Source organism: Malus sylvestris, chromosome 10 (assembly GCF_916048215.2).
Source record: "Malus sylvestris chromosome 10, drMalSylv7.2, whole genome shotgun sequence".
NCBI lineage: Eukaryota > Viridiplantae > Streptophyta > Magnoliopsida > Rosales > Rosaceae > Malus > Malus sylvestris.
In genome coordinates this window covers 1,836,375-1,856,150 of record NC_062269.1, presented here as the reverse complement: position 1 = coordinate 1,856,150, position 19,776 = coordinate 1,836,375, and the positions used below count along the sequence as shown (strand labels likewise).

At 39.2% G+C, this 19,776-nt stretch overlaps 2 protein-coding genes across 4 annotated transcripts in view; both read left to right on the top strand.

Annotated features, from left to right (window-relative positions):
• The window catches only part of LOC126587865 (TMV resistance protein N-like), a 113,942-nt gene that overhangs the window by 74,806 nt on the left and 19,360 nt on the right, over positions 1 to 19,776 (top strand). The window lies entirely within an intron of this gene.
• Positions 12,896 to 16,912, top strand: LOC126587885 (disease resistance protein Roq1-like). 3 transcript variants are annotated; one of them, XM_050252972.1, is made up of 5 exons: positions 12,896 to 12,953; positions 13,091 to 13,895; positions 13,974 to 14,146; positions 15,798 to 16,666; positions 16,771 to 16,912. In XM_050252972.1, exons 3-4 carry the CDS (start codon positions 14,079 to 14,081, stop codon positions 16,618 to 16,620), a joined length of 891 nt encoding a protein of 296 aa, XP_050108929.1. In that variant the 5' UTR covers positions 12,896 to 12,953; positions 13,091 to 13,895; positions 13,974 to 14,078; the 3' UTR covers positions 16,621 to 16,666; positions 16,771 to 16,912. The 3 variants fall into 3 exon arrangements, with proteins under 3 accessions (XP_050108929.1, XP_050108930.1, XP_050108928.1); XM_050252973.1 differs by having other exon boundaries at positions 12,897 to 12,953; positions 13,288 to 14,146; XM_050252971.1 differs by having other exon boundaries at positions 12,908 to 12,953; positions 13,086 to 14,146.

The following is a 19,776-nucleotide window of genomic DNA, read 5'->3' as shown; positions in this document are numbered from 1 at the left end:
AAAAGTGGGAGTAATTATTTTGACATTACTGAATATATACGTTCACATGAACACAGAGAGCAATTTAGGCATGCTGTGATTCTTAAGTTAATTTTGTGATGGACAAAGGAGACTTATGAGTTCCATGCTTTGAAGTGCTTGAGTAACGTCGAATGTGAAGATAAGTTTTCTTTTGGTATGGACTTAGTGATCACTTCCATGATTTATAAGGCTGTTAATCATATGTCATACTCAAGTGGGAGAATGTAAGAGTATGAGTATGAATTGAAAGAGCCGAGTAGTATAAATCTTTTGAATGGAATAGTCCTGTTGATAAGCTTAGTGAAATCCTTTTTCTTGTAGGATTATAAGTACAAGTCCTTGTTGTTGAGGGACTTATCTATGTACTTTATCTTTTAAGAGTCACTTGTAATATGGATTACTTGTTCGAGTTCTATAAGAATTCTAATAGGGGAATGATTAGAACGACCATATATATATATGATCATAATCACTGCTCTTGCAATGTCTGCTTCTTTTGTACCAAATACCTATTGTTTGGAAAGCATTTGTGTTTGCTAAAGAGGAGAAGGTTATTAGATCAACAAGCTGCGATGGCTTCGTCTTCCATATCGAGTTCTGCAGGTTAGTGTTTCTGCAAATACGTTAGTTTTCCATAAACACGTTTAATGGTGAATAATTAGTTTGTTCTTGATTTATGGTGATTCAATTGGCAAACTTGTGATTAGTAATTTAGGTATATATATATTCCTATTAATCTTACAATCACCACATATTGGACATGCTACAAGAGTCAGGCGTGACGCTCCTCCTGGGTAGAAGGTTGGTCTCATTGCTGCTAGGGGGACTGGTCATCTCAGGACAAGTTGCTGCAAAGGTCACTAAGGCAGACAAGTGATGAGATTACATTTACCACTTTATCTACATTTGTTGTGTGTGGCCTATTAGTATTTTATTCAAGATTAGTTTGGTGCATTTTGTGGAGGAATTTTGTTTAAGAAAAAAAAAACAATGGGGATGAAGATTTAGAAAGAAAAAAAAAAACACCACGTACGATTCTAGAAGCAGAGAAAGTTTTAAACTAAGGGCCATAAGTCTTTTTAACTTTAATTTTGGTTAGTTTTATAATAAATGAAAAATGTAGGTTATATTTCAATAGGTGATCTCTAAAATGGCTACATTTCCAAATTTCTCCTTTCTACACCCAGTTACAAAAATTTTTTTATGTAATTTCTATATTACCCCTTATACAAAATAAAATAAGAAACTGAAAAATTAAATATCTTTCTACACCCATTCAACCGAGATAGAACCCACATACATCGCCACCACTCAACCACCACTTCAGACCTCCCTCCCTCTTCCTTCTCCTACATATAGAAGTAGTTAGGCGGGATTGCTAAATCAGCCATCTCCTTCTACAACCCGACCCAATACAAAATCCATTTGACTCCATTTTGGACTTCTGCAACAAGTCGCTTACGGAGTTGACGATGCCGCTTAGTTTTGGCTATTAACATCAAGGTCCTATCACGCGCAATAGAAGAAAAATGGAAAGATTCACTGGACGTTTGGTGGAGTAGCCACCACAAAGAATTGGTGGGTGTGGGAGAGATGGGGGAACACACCGAGAATATCAGGGAAAAAAAACAGTCGAGAGGGAGACAAACCCAACAAATACAGGGAGGAGACGCCAGAAGGCGAGAGTCGGGAAATGGGTTTGATGAGTTTTTCTTTTTCTAGTTTATTTATGTTTATAATTTATGAGGGTAAACTAGAGAGTTTAGGTAACAAAATATTAACGTTGGGTTTAGAGAGAGGAAAAATGGATCCAAATAAAATTTCTCATTCATAAAAGAAAGAAGAAGAAGCCGGGGTCTTCTTTTTAGGGAAATATAAGGGCTTAAATTAAAGAGTTAAAGTCCACTTCAATCGAAAGAGCTAAACATAGTGTCGTTCATAATTCTAATTCTGTAAAAAAATTATTTTTTAATAAACAATGACAGACCATACTCATGTACAATCTCCAACATAAGGGGTTAAACGTAGCATCTCTCAATAATTTATTTGTTTTAAGTTTATACTTTGAATTTATTGGTAATTTAGTTAAACTGTAGTTGGATTTTTTCAAATATAGACATTGAATTTGAACCAATTATTGAGCTAAGTTTAGTTAAATTTTAGTTAAACTTGAACCAACTATAGTTAAACTTTAGTTAAACTATTGCAACTCATGAGTTAAGTTTCAAAAAAAAGGTTAAGAGGCGGCTACATTTGACCAGCCTTAGGGCCGTTTAACCAAATAAAGGTCTAGTGAGCTCCACAAAATTATATATTCTAGTCATTGGTTTGAAATGAGTTATTTTAGCAAATCAGATTATTTTTTACCTTTTAAACATTTAACCCTTTCTATTGGAGATGGCGTGGCGGCAATAGTTTCTCACAAACTGATAAACGTATGGATAATTTGACACAAAAATAAATAAATAAATAAACGCTTGGATAATATGGGCAGTTTAGTAATTCATAGTTACAAGCTGATAAATGGACAGGACATGGAGAAGAAATTAAGGGCATGATTGTCAGTTCACTGTTGGTGAACAATGATTCTCAACAGAAATTTAGCACATAGATGAGTTGAGATCATCTCCGAATCCTTTATGTCCGGATCCACCGAATCAATCAATATCTGCCGTTCAAAAAAGATCGTGCGGTCCATAACAAAATTTTAACTCTGTTTAATTATTTTTCACGAAAAATGGTGCACTCCTATCCTTCGAAGCAGCCGCTATTTTTCATACACGTCAACTTCACCGGTCTTAGACTAACCATCATTGTGTGAAAGAAGAAATATCAATTCATTTGAAATTCTTTGCTCTTTCCAGAAAATCCAAAAGGCAAAAATCCAAATCCAAATTCTTCCTCCTCACAAAATCTAAAATATTATACAGAAATCTAACACTAAGAAAAAAAAAGCTGCATAATTTCTCGTTGCAATAGTTCTTCATTTCTTAATTTCATTTCAGTCCACTGTAAAGTCAGTTGCATCATAAGCTTGGGAAGAATTGGCAAAGCCGGACTTGAAGTAGTATGAATACTATCCGAGCGTCGTGGAGTTGACCTCAATGTTTCTTCCTGGTACAAGAATGAACCACAAATTTTCGATCACCAATGTGATTTATCTTGCCCGATGTCATTGCTAACCTTAATTCAATCTTTCGAACATCATTTGAATTATTAAGTCCATCAGCTAATAACAAAATGCTTTTTTTTTTTGGTTAAATAACAAAATGCTCAAGACCATGTCAATCATGATAAAACAGACAAGGAAACACTGAGCATTTCAATACTACAAGACATCAAACACATTTTCAGACTACAAAAATCCGCAAATTAACTTAAACAAACGAGGGGTTCCTCAAAGTTCCCCAATCAACAACAAGCTCCTAGTTTCTCTATCAAACTGCACTGAAATCCTACTGATTGTTATGTTACTTGTGTTAGAGTATGAGTATGATTCTTACAAGTCTTGAGATAATTAGTATTGTTATAGAGAAGTCCTAATCATATCAGTGAGAGTTAATCCAATTGTGTTGGGATATTGAGAACTCTTGTATTTGCACACATATAGAACTCATTCCGGTAAAAGGAATATAGCGTTGTATTCCTTATAGGATTGTAGTAAGGCAATATGTGCATTTAGTATATAAAAACAAGCCACTGTTCTCATAAATCAGAGTGCAAAAGTTGCAAAGGAAACGTAGAAACAGACTCAGACACATTGAAAGGTAACTTAGTACTTTTTCCTAAAGGACATGACTCACAAAAGGTTACATCATAAGTACCATGAATTGGTACCAATTTATTTGAAATTAAAATCTTAATTATTGAATTGGCATGATGACCAAGCCTAGCATGCCATTTTTGGACTGAACACTGTACTCCTACCAAGGCTGAAATTGAAGACTTGAACTGTCCATTGCCACTAGGAAATGGGTATAACCCATTCTCACATCTCCCTTGGAAAAACGTCCTCTGTTTCTTGAGGTCCTTAACAAGGAAAAAATATGGAAATATTAGTAGATAGCAATTGTTGTCTAAGGTAAACCTATGGGCAGATATGATGTTTTGAGAGGCAGTGGGACAGTGAAGGACATTATTCAAATCAAATGAACAAGCTTTAGTATGTAGTTGATTGGAATCCAAATGAGAAATAGTGATGCCAGAATCATTACCTACACCCACAATAGTTTCATTACCATTGTATTCTTTGGGATTAACCAAATTTTGAAGTTCAGGAGTGACATGTGCATTAGCACCAGTGTCTAACAGCCAGGTACCATTGGATTGCTTGTTCAGAGTGATCGGCGAGGAGGACATGGCTGTGAGTCTTTTTGCAGGAATCCTACCTTCATAAGCAGCATTCAACCTTTGGTAACAATCAAGGGCAGGATGACCTGGTTTGCCACAAATTTGGCAAATGATACGCTCACCAGGACAAGGAAGTCTCTCACCATTAGTGGTCCCACGAAATCATTCACCACCACGTCCTCGAGTAGCAACAAAGGCATTGACAGGTGTAGGTTCAACCAAGGAAACATTCTGATCCGCCATTTTTCGCTCGGTAGTCAATAGAAGTGCCTCAAGGGTGGGATAGGTGATAGGAGTATCCCTAGCTTGAGTAGCACTTACTGTCATTTCAAAAGCAGGTTCTAGATTGTTCAACACAATCTGCACGAGTTCATCATCATTCACAGGTTGCCCCGCTAGGGCAAGGTTGTCAGCAATCGCATTCATGCGATCTAGGTAATCCGTAACAGAAATACCACCCTTCTTGGTTTGCAACAACTCATTGCGCAGGAATAAAATTATGTTCTGAGAAGTGGAGGCAAACCTTTGTTCCAAAGCTTCCCAAGTGGCACGCGCAGTCCTCTTGCTTGCCACAGTAGACAAAACAGAACCAGTCAAGGAGCCATTTATCCAGCTAAGAATCATTTGATCTTGTTGGTTCCATGCAGTGTAAGCAGGATCCACAGTGGTAACACTAGGCAGGTTTTTGGGAGGACATACCAAAGTACCATCCACGTACCCCATCAGATCTATACTCTTGAGAATTGGGAGAATTTGAGCCAACCACAGTGGGTAGTTGGTTCTGTCAAGTTTGATATTGACAACAGTGGAAAACAGATGGAAGAGAGTGGTGGTAAGTGGGTTGGAGGAGGTGGAGTTGGAAGAGTTGACATTGTTTTCAGCCATTGAAGAGTGAAAAAAAAAGATCTAGTCGTTAGACAGTAAGGCTCAATACCATATAAGAACTTTAGCACGCTCAGGATTCACTTCAATTGCATACCCAATCAATAATGGGATGCATGTATTTATAACAACTTCAGGATTACAATATGGGTTTGAAAACCCTGGATACAAGGAACTTTTTAAAATACAAACAGAAACATAAGATTACATACACAGCTTTGCATACAACAAATATTTGAAAAACAAGTCCTAAAAACTAGGAGTATCAGAAAAGATAAGAGTTTGATCAGAATCCCAACTCCTCAGATTGCGGTGAGTACAGCTTGACCTTGACTTCGTCTAACACCAATAACCTATTCTTGGAAGAGCATTGATAATTGCAGAGAAGAAAATGTTTTGTGCGAGTACATAGATGGCTTCTACATCAATGAATATGTCTGCAGCAAGGTTCTAAAAAACGCTAGGCGCTAGTCGGGCGGCGGGCTAGCGCCTAGGCGGATTTAGGTAAATTTCTTGCATATCTTGTAAATAAGTGCATATTGACACCTAAAAAAAACTATACTTGTATGGATAATAAAATAATGATAAAATGCAAATTAGGTACACAATTTCCATAAGTATTGGATGAACCTGTAGTAAATCCATCATTTGCAAATTAGATACACCATTTCCATAAGTATACCACTATGAAACCAAAAAAGAAAAAAGCACGCAATTAATAAAAAATTGTTTATACCATATTTAGGGCCTCGTATTTAGATATCGTATAAATACTCGAGGGACTTAAATGTAATTATGTAATAAGGGAAGGGGCAAATATGTAATTAGGGGAGGAGCCCTTATTCTATAAAAGGGCCTCCTCACCCTCACAAACCCTAAGCCTCCTCACATCCCCTAAGCTCTAAGCTCTCTCTCCCTCTTCAACAGAGAAATATAATACAATCAGTGTGGACGTAGCCCAAACCTTGGGGTGAACCACGATAACTCTTGTGTCATTTACATTTCATGCAGATTCACGGTCGGATTTACGTTGTTCCAAGACCTCCGGTTTTGTGCATCAACATTTGGCGCCGTCTGTGGGAATCGATACGAAAAGTTGTGTCGATTCTTTTTCATTTTTTCACCTGCAAAAACCCCCACCAAAACACAGCAGATCTCAGCAGGCTGCTCCCATGGCTGCTCCAAAATCATAAACAAAAATCAAAATAACAAAAATCTTCAGATATGGTTCTGCTTCACCTCCCAAGAACCCATATATCCCTCTCCACCTATCTCTCTTTTACTCGAAGCCCGCCATTGTTCCGAAGCCAAAAAGAAAGGCAAATGCAAAGGCTAAGCCCAAGGAAGCAGGTTTTCGACCAAGCCCAAGCCCATCCTCGGGATTATGAAGCCGATTCCGATATCTCCAGATCTGGGAAGCTTCCTCGGCGTCAATGAGTCCTCCCGCGCCGAAGCTGTCAAGCAGTTCTGAGCTCACATAAAGAGAGTCGAAGAGAGAGAGAGGAATTGCAATGGCGGTGTTTGAGAGGAAGAAGAAATGGGTCGGTGCGTTCATGACGGTGCTTCCCGTATGTTGCTTCGCAACTGCTATGGTCTCCGAGATCTCTCGCAACAGCAATGGAGGGACAGAGGAGTTATAAAGCTCGAGCAACTCGTCCATGGCGGCCAGAGTAGCTGAAGATGATGAAGGATTCAATTGGTATGCAGCGGAAAACCCAGAAAAGATTGCTTCCATGGTTGACATGCGTATCCGCAACAGCACGGAGAGGATGAAGCTGGGCTACGTCTCGTGTGGAACTGGCAATCCAATCGATGACTACTGGCGCTGTGATCCCAACTGGCATAAAAACCGCAAGCGTCTTGCAGACTGTGACATTGGTTTTGGGAGAAATGCCATTAGTGGTCGCGATTGACGCTTCTATGTTGTCACCGACCCTAATGATGATGATCCTGTTAAACCCAGGCCTGGTACTCTTCGCCATGCTATCAACCCCCACTCACTCCCCCAGTTTCTGCCTCTCATTCTCTCTTTTAGGTTTAGTCGCCGCCACTCTTTCCACTGTTTTTTTTTCTTTTGTAGCTTAAAATGCAATCCCTAGCTCAATGTGATGGAGAACCTCGCTGGAAACCTAGAGGCCTCGGGCTACTCTTCTCTGGTCACTCTCTCGAGCTCCAAGGCGGCTACTTTTGACGATGTTCTGTGTGAATTTCGAGAATGCGAACTAAGCCTATCTGGATTGTGTTCAAGCGAGACAAGGTGATATGGTTGAAACAGGAGCTCATCATGAAGCTTTTGAACAATCCCTCACCTTCTTGCAGTCGATCTCTCCGTCCGTCCCGGCCCAGTGCCTTTCCAAGAGGATTTGAAGAGGAAGACTAGAGCAGAGAGGTTTGGGCTTCCTGACCCTGAACCAGTCCAGTGACTCCGGCCACGTCAAAAAAAAAAAAAAAAAAAAAAAAACTCCATCGACACCACACGCACCATCTGAGACCTCTCCTCCATGGGCCAGCCGGTGTGGCCTCGATCCCATTCTGGCCTACACGGCTGGGGCTGAAATCGAGCAGCTGCAGTGGTCTTCTTCCCAACCTGATTGGGTTGCAATGAAGAATAAGTTTTCTATTATTAATTATGCTATTATTGTCTACCATCTTCTAAAAGACAGCAAAAGCAAAGCAAAATAGAAAAAGGAAAAGACAGAGACAGAGATAATGGATGGGCACGACCAAAGCAAGTGGGTTTGGCAAAAGATACCTTACAAATCAAGGTGGACAGAGAAGGAGTGGGGAGATCAAGAAAAGCATCAGGAAAAGAGAAAGTAAAAGAGAAAGTAAAAGCAAGGAATAAACACCCCATCAGAATGATGTGGCTTACTTTCTTTATTTTTGAATGATGTAATTTATTTTTCGTATCTTTCGGAGATATTTGTATAAACCCCATCAGAGGGTAATAAAAAAAAAACGACAAAGCCCAAAATAAATGGGCTGGAATGTTGTGGAGGGCGAAGGCCCATAAGCCCAAAATAACACCAACCAGGCCATCAAAAGTACGCCCAGTACTCCACAATTATTCGGCAACCCGCCGCTATTACCACCAACCAGGTGATGAAATGTACAACCCGTACTCTAATATCATTTGGCAACTAGCCATTCATGCCACCAACCAGGTGATGAAATGTACAACCCGTACTCTAATTTTGGCAACTAGCCATTCATGCCACCAACCAGGTGATGAGATGTACAACCCGTACTCTCATTTGGCAACTAGCCATTCATGCCACCAACCAAATGATGAAATGTACAACCCGTACTCTAATTTGGCAACTAGCTATTCATGCCACCAACCAGGTGATGAGATGTACAACACGTACTCTAATTTTGGCAACTAGCCATTCATGCCACCAACCAGGTGATCAGTTGTACAACCCGTACTCTAATTTGGCAACTAGTCATTCATGCAACCAACCAGGTGATGAAATGTACAACCCGTACTCTCCTTCATGCCACCAACCAGGTGATCAAAAGTACGCCTAGTACTTCAAATTATACATGAGCATTACTCATGTCATTCATACATAAACATTCATGAGCATCACTCATGACAATCATACATAAACATTCATGAGCATCACTCATGTCAATCAACATAAACATTCATGAGCATCACTTATGTCAATCAACTTCCAAAGCTTCATTTACAAAAGCTCCAACTTCGAAAGCTTCATTTACAGAACTCTAGCTTCAAAGCTTCACTTGCAAAGCTTCACCTACAAAACTTCAGTGCAGGGTATATAAATACCGTCTCCGAACAACCGCCACTTCGGCCCATACATGGATTCAATTTGAAGTCTCCAGCCAACAGACTCTATTGACCGAAGACTTGGGGGACTACACTATACATCATATATTGGGCCTCAACTGGGCCTCATGAAAAATACTCGGGGGACTTAGCCCATTACTTATGTATGAAGGGGCGAGCCCTTATTCTATAAAAGGGACTCCCTCACCATCATTAGAGAGCATCGCCACCAGCTGAGTAACCGCATCGCCGCGAGCATTAACTCTAGCACATTATCCATGTATTGAGGAGCGAGCCTGTATTTTATAAAAGGGATTCCCTCACCATCATTAGAGAGTATTACCGCCAGCTGAGCAACCGCCTCGCCGCGAGCATCAACTCTAGCACATTATTCATGTATTGATGAGCGATCCCTTATTCTATAAAAAGGACTATCTCACCTTCGTTAGAGAGCATCGCCGTCAGCTGAGCAACCGCCTCGCCACGAGCATCACTCATAACCCATTATTCATGTACTGAGGAACGATCCCTTATTTTATAAAAGGGACTCCCTCACCATCATTAGAGAGCATCAACTCTAGCCCATCATCTATGTATTGAGGAGTGAGCCCTTATTCTATAAAAGGGACTCCTTCACCTTCAAACGCCACAAGCCGAGCCAACCAAGGCAACATAAGCCACAAGCCGAGCAGTCTTGCAGCATGTGCTACTTCTGGTTGAGCATCATTTCAGATTGAGCACCGCCTTACATCGAACATCAGTTCAAGACAACATCTAGTTACTTCGGCCCACACATGGACTGAATTTCAAGTCTCCAGCCAAAAGACTCTCTTGACTGAAGACTTGGGGGACTACTCTTTATACCATATTTAGGGCCTCGTATTTAGACCTCGTATAAATACTCGAGGGACTTAAATGTAATTATGTAATAAGGGAAGGGGCAAATATGTAATTAGGGGATGAGCCCTTATTCTATAAAAGGGCATCCTCACCCTTACAAACCCTAAGCCTCCTCACATCCCCTAAGCTCTAAGCTCTCTCTCCTCTTCAACAGAGAAATATAATACAATCAGTGTGGACGTAGCCCAAACCTTGGGGTGAACCACGATAACTCTTGTGTCATTTACATTTCATGCAGATTCACGGTCGGATTTACGTTGTTCCAAGACCTCCGGTTTTGTGCATCAACAAAAATAAATAAATAAAAACCTCTTAGGACCGCCTAGGGCCGCCTAGCCCGCCTAGGCCCAACCCGATTTTTCCGCCCGATTTACCCAAAAACGCCTCGGTTGCTAGGCGCCCAGCGCCTAGGCGGCCGCCTAGGGCGTTTTTTAGAATACTGGTCTGCAGGTCAGTTTACTGTCATATATGGTTTGTTCCTTGTTATTCATATGTTTGTCAATACTGTGATTTAATTGCTCGGTCTTTTGGTTCATTGGATGAGACTAATATTGTTTAAGTTGTCTCGAGTTCAATCTAACAACTTGATCTATTACGAGCAACTAATCCTTGCCAAAGTGGCTTTTCAGAGTCAAATATTGTACATCGTCAAGTTCAAGACTTGGGCGAACACAACAGCAAAACAAGATTTCTTCAGAGTCATCAGGAAAAACAAGGCGAAGGCTTACCCTTGGTTTTCTTAGTGGCAGCAGAGGAAGAGGCGTTTCACCTTTAAGAATCCTTGCAGCTTCCTTCACCTTTGGCATCTTCAAATGGTTTGGGTGCACACAAGCAAGTCCAGACCATATGTGAATTCTTATCAGTTGTACTTGATTGAATATCCAGTGTCTTTAAATAAATGAATTCCCACCATCTCAGAATTCATGTTAGTAAGTCGCCATCTCACTCCTAGCCTTTATCTGCTTCTTAATCTGCTTCTTCCTTTGTGCCTTCCGATATTTGTTAGTCATGCCTTTGTTAGATTCATCCAACGTCTGCAAATCTCGGATTTAGGACATATCAGCGTAGCGCCATCATTCTACCGTGATAAGTTTTCGGTAGAGTTTGTTTCTATGATCAGTAAACTCTCTCATGAGTTTTTGTTTTGCACTAAGAATGGATGAATGAATGAATGAAGTAGTGCAATTGTTAATGGTGTTAGAGAGCGATGTTATTGCGTTGCAGACATAATCCAAAGGATTTGTATTCGTAAACAACTTTTGCAGCTTACAGGGTTGTACATGTATAAATCCCTTTGTTGACAGGAAACAATAATATGTGCAGAAAGTTTCATGCCCCTTTAATTCCGGACCTTGCTTCACATTTGACTTTGGAACTTTCAGTTAATGTCAATCTCCTTCCAAACGTCAATTTGTCACAACTTCCGGTTAGTTTTATCATGTACGATTTACATGACCAATTTTTACCGACACATAAAAGAAAATGCTACATTCCCAGGGAAAATATGTTAATACTTGAGAATTTGATGATTAAATTATGAGAAATTTTTCAAAAGGTATTAAATTTCACATAGTTGGAGCAAATTCAGAGGTCTCTATTGTACAAAATTGATACTATAATTGTCAACACTACAGGTTGTAAAATAATGTCATAAATTAAAACTTTTGGGTGGTTTAAAGTCAAAAAGTAAAGTAAAATTTCGAAAAGCTAAAAGTGAAAGATGGTAAAAAATTCGGGAGGATTTACTGAAGTTTTCTTAAATTGGGGGATATTGCCCTTGAAAAAGTTCATCAAAATTAGCCGTTGAAGATAGGGGTGGATTTTTTTACAAATTACTGTCAATCAAATTGTCAACCATACTATACTGATTTTGTGTCAATCGGTAATGACATGGTATTATACCGAACCAAAATTTTTTGGTAGGGTATTTGTATTCAATATCATTATCACGGCATTACCATACCATAGCGAAACATATAAATATATATAATATATAAATAAATAATGTATATAATATTTCAATATTAAAAAAAGAAACTGGTAAGATGCCTCTCACTCCCACCTAAATCAACCACTACCCACATACCAAATCCCCCGCAACACCCCGAACCCACCTTCAAAATCCCACCCTTCTGAATATAAACTGGGAGAGCACTCAGAGCAGTACGTGAACCCAAAAAAGTAAATCCCCCACAGCACCCCCAAAACCTGCTTCAAAATCCCACCCTTCTGAATATAAACTGGGAGAGCAGTACATGAACCGAAAAAGGTGAAAAAAACGTATGGGCCTTGAATTGGGTTGAAGGAAAAAAAATCAGATTGTGGTTCAAAAAAGTAGCCCAAAACAAAATGATAATTTACTATTACCATACTATACTATTATTTGATATACCGAAAATTTGGCACAGTAATGATAATCAATTTCGTTATACCAAAAGTTTGGTATAATAATTAATAGGAGGATTTTTATACGGTAATTGTACCGAAACAACCCTACCTAGTTAAAGTTGAAGAATATGAAATGTTGAAAATCCCACTTTCCTCAAAACGCACCGTCTGACTGAAAATTCTACCAAAATTTCCCTCCAGATCCTCCTCCTACTCCCGCTCAGGATTCAACTCCAGTCACCAAAAGGCAAATATTCCCAAAATCTTTTTCCTCTGTTCTTCTTAAACCCTAAATCCCAAAACTTTGATTTCCCTCTCTCGCGGAATTTCAATTTTCATCACCCTGCCTCTCGCGGAATCTGAAGGCTCAGCCATATGGCAGGCAGGCCAGTGATTGTGTAGCTATCTTCTAAAACTTGTCGACTTCCACACCGACAGAACCCGACTGCTTACGAATCGAATTCTGAAAGGCGAGTTTTTTACTCTGCTTCTGCTTGTTTCAGTGGCAATCATATGTTTTAACTTTTGGAAATTGAATTTGTTTGAATTTTGTTTCTTCAAGGTTGATGGAATGGCCGGTGTTGGGGAAATAACGGCTGCTTCTGCATTCGTACAGGTACATATTCCTTGTAATATCGTGTTTGATTACTAACTACTAAGTTATTGTAACATTCTAGTAGAAAAGCTCGATTGGAAGTAAATTCATCTGCATATATGTTTATATATCTTTTTCGGTTTTATTTGGAAGGGTAGGCAGAGCCTTTTTTTGCATAGAAATTCTTTTAAAGGAAGAAGCGATGTGCTCTTGGGCACGCTTCACAGGCGGAATGCAGCAGTGGCTTTTGGTTCTTAAGTGGCTGCTTCAGCTTGTGAGGCCTAGAATTTGTTGAGGTTTGGCCTCAGTTGTCATTTACAACAGCTTGGTCTTCTAATGCCGTGTCAATTTGCAGAGCGTTTGGTTTGACAGAGGCGACTCATTTGGAGGACTCAAGGAGGAAACTAGTTTTCGTTTGGTAAAATTTTGATGATTGGCTTGTCGTGGGGTTCTAGATAAAGAAGTGCTGAAAGCCAGGCATGTGCCTTCATGGGAATTGTCAGTACATGATTGTCACCTACACACCAAAAGTGGCAGTAATTTGAGATGGCAGCAATGGGGACAGAGAATTGGCTGCAGCATTTTATGCGTCTGGTTTTGAACCATGGGATTTTACAAGGTCAGGCCTTCTTCATGGAGCCATATGACTGGATAAATTGCATGGTGTTGTGTTTGTTGTGGGCTTTAGCTATGCTGATGTGCTTGATTCTGTGGAAGGTTGGTCTGCTTCAGTTCGATTTAATTAGCCCATTTTAAATCAATTTCAGGAGTTTTACAAGCGACCAGACACTTTTTAAGTCTTGGTGTTTGCAATGGGTGTCAGCTTATGGCCCTTTTGAGGTGTGTCCTAGGCCCTCAAATTGGTGGTGTGCTAGGTGGTGGCGGGGACGCTTCACACCCCAGGTTCATTCACAACAAGTCTAGACGTTTTGAAGGCCTAGTCACCGGCTATAATGTTTAGAGGTATGGAGGGCAGTACATTGGGTGTTTGGGCTGCCTATGATGAGGGTTCCCTCATGTTTTCGGCAATTTGTTGTCCAGATGGGAGACATCTTGCCATGATGGCTTATTCAAAGCGTTGCTTCTTAATGTGGCAATTCCCATGGTATCCCAAGAGTGGGATGTGGACAAGAAAGGGCCTAGTCCATGGTTGCGGGTGATCCAGAATGCCAGAGAGTGGTGTTCCACAGAAAAAGTGTTCATTTCCGTACATGGTTAGTACTTCTGTGTTCATTGTTCATGAAAATTGCTCCTTTATTATTATTTTTTTCTGGTTACATGAGAGGTCTGCTTTTTGTTGCATTACGTATTCATACATGTTTTATTTGTTGAGCATATGCTTACATGAAAATAAACTGGACATTTAAAATGTCAGTGCAAATCATCAGATGTGTATCTGTGTACGACCTTCTATCATATGTTGAAGAAAGAGGTAGAATCATCACATTCTGGTTAATGGATTCAAAACAGTTTGCTTCTTATTTGAGATATTTGTTTTCGTTATGGGCAGTGGGAACTCAAATTGGTTATATTTTTCGTGAGTGTTGTGGATGCTATTTTCTGGATCCTGAGACCAAATGCCATGCTGGTTGCCATTAATCTTGGAGTGCCATTTGAATTAATTCCATTTCTAGTTTTTTATTTGACAAGAATTCTAATTCTAGTTCTATCATTTGAATCATTTCTTCGTGTATGTATGGGGTGCTATGCGTTTGTGTTGCTGACGTGAATTGTGCTGTCTTTATCATTGTGGTAATACAGATGATGACGACGTTTTGTCTGCTTTATTCCGAAATTTACGAGTATACTTCAACTTATATCCAGATTTTCATTTACGAACATGCACTTGTTACATGATTATTTAGTTAATTTTGTTACTTAGAAAGACTGTTCGCAACTCGTCAAGAGTGAGCTTCCTTGAAATTTCATTCAAACTATACTTCAGTTTCTCGAGAATTTTCGCAACGCGTCATGAGTGACCTTCCCTGAAATTTCGTAACTATTAAGTCAATTCTCCTTTCACACGTTTTTAGTTGTGAAATTTTGTCCTTTCAGTTTGGTGTTGGCCGGGTTCAGCTCTTTCTTGAGGATTCCTCATTATTTTTCCAGTTCTTTGTTTTGGCTCTACATACAAATGTTTTTTTTTTTTTTTTTTTTGGAGGAAAAAGGAAAAAGAAAAACCTTTCTTCATCATCTGTTCCTACTTTGGTGTGGATCCCTCTGACGTAGATTGTGAGGAGCCACTTTCCAATGACGTTGAGCACGCAAAGGGCCTCTGTGTCTCTTCTTTCATCAGCTCCTCGTTGGAAGTATGACGTGTTTCTGAGTTTCAGAGGTGTAGACACCCGCAAGGGTTTTGTCTCCCATCTATACCACGAATTGTCCAAGCACCAAGGAATTACGACTTTTATGGACAACCGACAGCTTGTAGGTGGAACAAGTATTCCTCTGGAGCTCCCGAGTGCGATCGGAGAATCACATACTGCAATTGTTGTTCTCTCTCCAAACTATGCTTCTTCCAAATAGTACTTGACTGAACTTACAAACATTATTCAGTGCATGGAAGCCAGGAACTTAATTCTCCCAGTCTTTTAATGGTGTGGATCCCTCTGACGTAGGAAATCAGAGGGGGTGGTTTTCCGAAGCCTTTGCCGAGCATGAAGGGAAAGTTCACTAGCACTGAAGACAAAAAGATGGTGACTCAGTGGAAAGCTGATTTAAAAGAAGTGTCCAAACTTTCTGGGTGGCATTTGAAGAATTTTAAGCAAGCAAGCATGAACAACGTTCTTGCCCATGTCTTAATATCGTCACACACTTGATAGCTTACTCATGTTCTCTGTTTTGTTATTCTATTCTTCCTTGCAGGTGTGAAAGAGAGCTGATTGACGACATCGTCAAATGTGTGTGGAGGAAAGTGCAAGCTACAATCACTTTGTCAGATGTCTCAAAGAAGTTAGTCGGAATTGATTCTGCACTCGAGCAGCTAACTATGCTATTAGCTCATGATGCAAATGATGCTCGCTTTATTGGGATAACTGGGATGGGTGGCATAGGCAAGATAACCCTTGCTAAGCTCGTTTTTGATAAAATCTTCCATCATTTTCAAGTTCACTGTTTTCTTGCCAATGTAAGGGAGGTTTGTGCAAGAGGTCGTACTCTTGTTGGTCTTCAAAGACAACTTTTCCCAATCTTGAAGGAAAGGATTGAAGAAATTTGGGATGAAGAGTGCGGAAGCAAATTAACTAAGAAATGCTTGTGCAATAAGAAGGTTCTTCCCGTAGTTGATGATGTGGATGAATTACGTCAACTAGAAGTACTGGCTGGGAATCAAAGTTGGTTTGGCATGGGGACTAGAATTATCATTACAACAAGGAATGAAGGTCTGCTAGTCCAACATGGTATTGCAAAGTCATACAAGGTTGAGGGATTGAATTATGATGGACTCCGGTTGATGGAGAGGAGAATTTTCCTTGATGTTGCATGTTTCTACAAAGGGGAGTGCAAAAAGCAAGTAATTCAAGTACTAGACAATTCTTTTGGAATTTCTAGTAGTATTCTAATAGATTTGCTAATTGAGAGATCTCTTCTAGATAATGATTTTGAAAACAAGATAGGGATGCATGATGATACAAGAAATGGCATGAACAATTGTTGGTCAAGAGTCCGAAGAGCATGGTCTACGGAGTAGGTTGTGGCTTCTCAATGATATTTTTCATGTATTCATGACGAATACGGTAAGAAATTATGTAGATATGTACCTAGTTCAAAAAAGGATATGATTTCTATTAATATAAAGTTAGCATGTGAAATTGACGTTTCCTACATTCTTGGTTATTAGGAGACGTGCTATTGAAGGCATAGTCCTACAGTTACCCGAATTAGAAGAGGTGCACTGAAATTGCAGAGCCTTATTTAATATGCATGGACTGAGGTTTATGGAGTTCAATAATTTGATCATTTCTTCATGCCTCAAATTTCTTCCATGTTCTTTGAGAATTATAAATTGAAGTTTTTATCCTTCCAAGTTTCTTCCAACCAGCTTTCAACGCTTTTCCTTACTCAACTTAAGATGCATGAGAGCAAACTTTTTGGCTATGGAAGAGAAAAAAGGTAAGTAGTATTGAATAAATGCTTTTTAATTTACAAAATAATCATTTATTTATTATTTTGAATAAACTTTTAAGGTTATAGAAGCTAAATATATGATCTGAACACCCAACTTGAAATATATCGATCTTACCTACTCCTTTAAATTGATGAGTGCCCCAGATTTCAGTGGTTTACCAAACCTTGAGAAGTTGAATCTTGGGCATTGTACAATTTAGTTGAGATTCACCCCGTCTGTTACAGTCCTCAAAAGACCTAAAATTCTGGACATTTTTTGCTGTAAAAGTATTAAGAGTTTTCCAAGTGAGGTTGAAATGGATTCTCTTGAATCTTTAAATCTTAGTGGCTGCTCAGATGTGAAAAATATTCCAGAATTTGGGGAGCAGATGAAGAATTTGTCCCAACTTTCCTTATGTGGGACTGCGATCGAGAAAATACCTTCATCAATTGGACATCTGGTTGGCCTTAAGCAGTTGTATCTGGATAATTACAAAGATATCTTGAACCTTCCAAGAGCTATTTGTAATTTGAAGTCTCTTAGAGACATCAGAGTGAGAGGGTGCAGAATATTTAACAAACCCCAAGGAGACATGGATCACTTAGACTTCCACCCAGCCATAATTGAGGACTTCCTCCACCATCAATTCATGACTACATAGGCCATCTAAATATTACCAGTGCCAGGTAGAGTTGGATTCGGTTTCAATCGGTTCTGTCGTTTGCCGAAATTAAAAACTGAATAAAATTAGTGTTCGGTTTTTATTTTGTTCTATTAATTTCGGTTTGGCTTTTCCGGTTCGGTTGCAGTTCTGTTTTTGGGTGTTTTTTATTTTTTTTATAATTTTTTTACAGAAAAAAAATCTGGAATTTGATTACAAAAGACGCTCAAATCATGTTTCTACAGATTTCAGCTAACCTGTAAACCAGCCTTGGGATTGCAGTGAGATTCGGATACATTGTTTGATCCAATTTTTGGAAACAAGAAAAAATTAAAAGAAACAAAATACTTAATAAGCCATTTCCTTCAAAGATTGGGTTGATCCAAAATTCAGAATCACTTCAGAAATATATAATATATATATATACACACACACATACGTAAGCTCTAACATTTCAATCCTATATTAGAAAAATTAAATTTATATTAAAATAAAAAATCCTTTCACTTTTTTTTTATTTTTTTTTATGAACAATTGATGTTTTTTTTGTGAAAAAACGACATTATCTACACTAAGGGAAGGAGATAGGCTTAGCCTCACAATAGACTAGCAATAATATGGTTCAAATTCGCCTAAGGGAAGGGGTGGGCTTAGTCTCATAATGGACTAGCAATAAAATGATTCAAATTCGCCTAAGGGAAGGGGTGAGCTTAGTCTCACAATGAGCTAGCAAATTCTCCTTTGGCGAGAATCGAACGTGAGACCTCTCACTTACCAATGAAGAAGAATATCACTAGACCGTAGTAATAAGTGACAAAATTCCTTTCACATTAGTTTCTCCTAGAATGCAACCTGCACCCAAAAAAGCACTACAATTCCAAATGGGTGTCAGCATATGGCCCATTTGGGGTGGGTCCTAGGCCCTCAAATTGGTGGTGTGCGAGGTAGTGGCAGTGACCCCTCACAGCCCAGGTTCATTCACAACGAGTCTAGACGGTTTGAAGGCCTATTTGCCGGCTATAATGTTTAAAGGTATGGAGGGCAGTACATGGTGCTTGGGCTGCCCATGGTGGAGGAAGAGCATATTTCCCTTATGTTTGCGCCAATTTGTTGTCCTGATGGGAGACATCTTTCCATGATGCCTCGTTCAAAGTTGCTTCTTAATGTGGCAATTCCCATGGTATTCGTGTTGGAATTGCCTCTCTAACTTGGTAATTACCGCATGCTCAACCCGTCAAGTGTGGGGTTTATCACAATAGACATCGATATTAATTAGGGTAAGGTAATCCTATTTAAAGTCATTATTGTTGACTTCCCCTACCGATGTGGGATAGCCAACAAACCTTTCCGTCAATGACTAATCTAACATCTAATGTGTCACTTAGTTTAGTTTGACCAATTATTCATGATGGGGTTTATGTCCTTACTGAACTGTGATTTTGCTCACCTTTTTATATATCGAAGCAGGTATTGAACCGCAGACCCAAGGTGTTGGTACAACAATTGGAACCTTTGTTGGATAACATGTGAGCTATAAATCCTTATGTTAATTTTTCTCTTGAAAAATTATTTTCCTCTGGAAAAAATGGGAAAGCTGGGAAGTTACAGATAAGTCACAAGTCTTGCATCCAATCACTTTGGTGAGAAGAGAAAATGTGAAGAAGGATAACACGTCCCCAACAGGGAAGCTTCCTGGAAATTTCTCACAGTGATCAGTCTTCCATTTTTCTTTGTAGAAAACCGTTCGTCCCACTTTGGAACGAGTATTGGAAATGAGAGTCAGTCTTCCACTTTTTTTTTTCTTTTTTGTGGAAAATACTTGTCATTTCACTTTAGAAGTCCATGTGTTAATGTGTTTCCTTCAGCTTTTCCTGCTGAATGAGTATTGAAAAGTGGCCAGCTCTTGTATGGGATTTCCTTGTTGCTTCTCTCAGGGAAATTTTAAATTTATGGCATGATAACACGTAATAGGTTAATTATACCGTTATTTTGACGTTCTCTTTTCATGTAATTCATTCTTTCTCTTTCGCATATAATTTTTCTGTTGAGAGTTTAATTTTTCTAGAAATTAAAAACTA

Excerpts from the sequence above, each read along its gene's own strand:
- LOC126587885 (XM_050252972.1), top strand. The coding sequence starts at position 14,079 with ATGGTTGCGGGTGATCCAGAATGCCAGAGAGTGGTGTTCCACAGAAAA. Across the intron at positions 14,147-15,797 it reads AGTGTTCATTTCCGTACATG|GTGTGAAAGAGAGCTGATTG; the intron begins GTTAGTACTTCT and ends TCTTCCTTGCAG.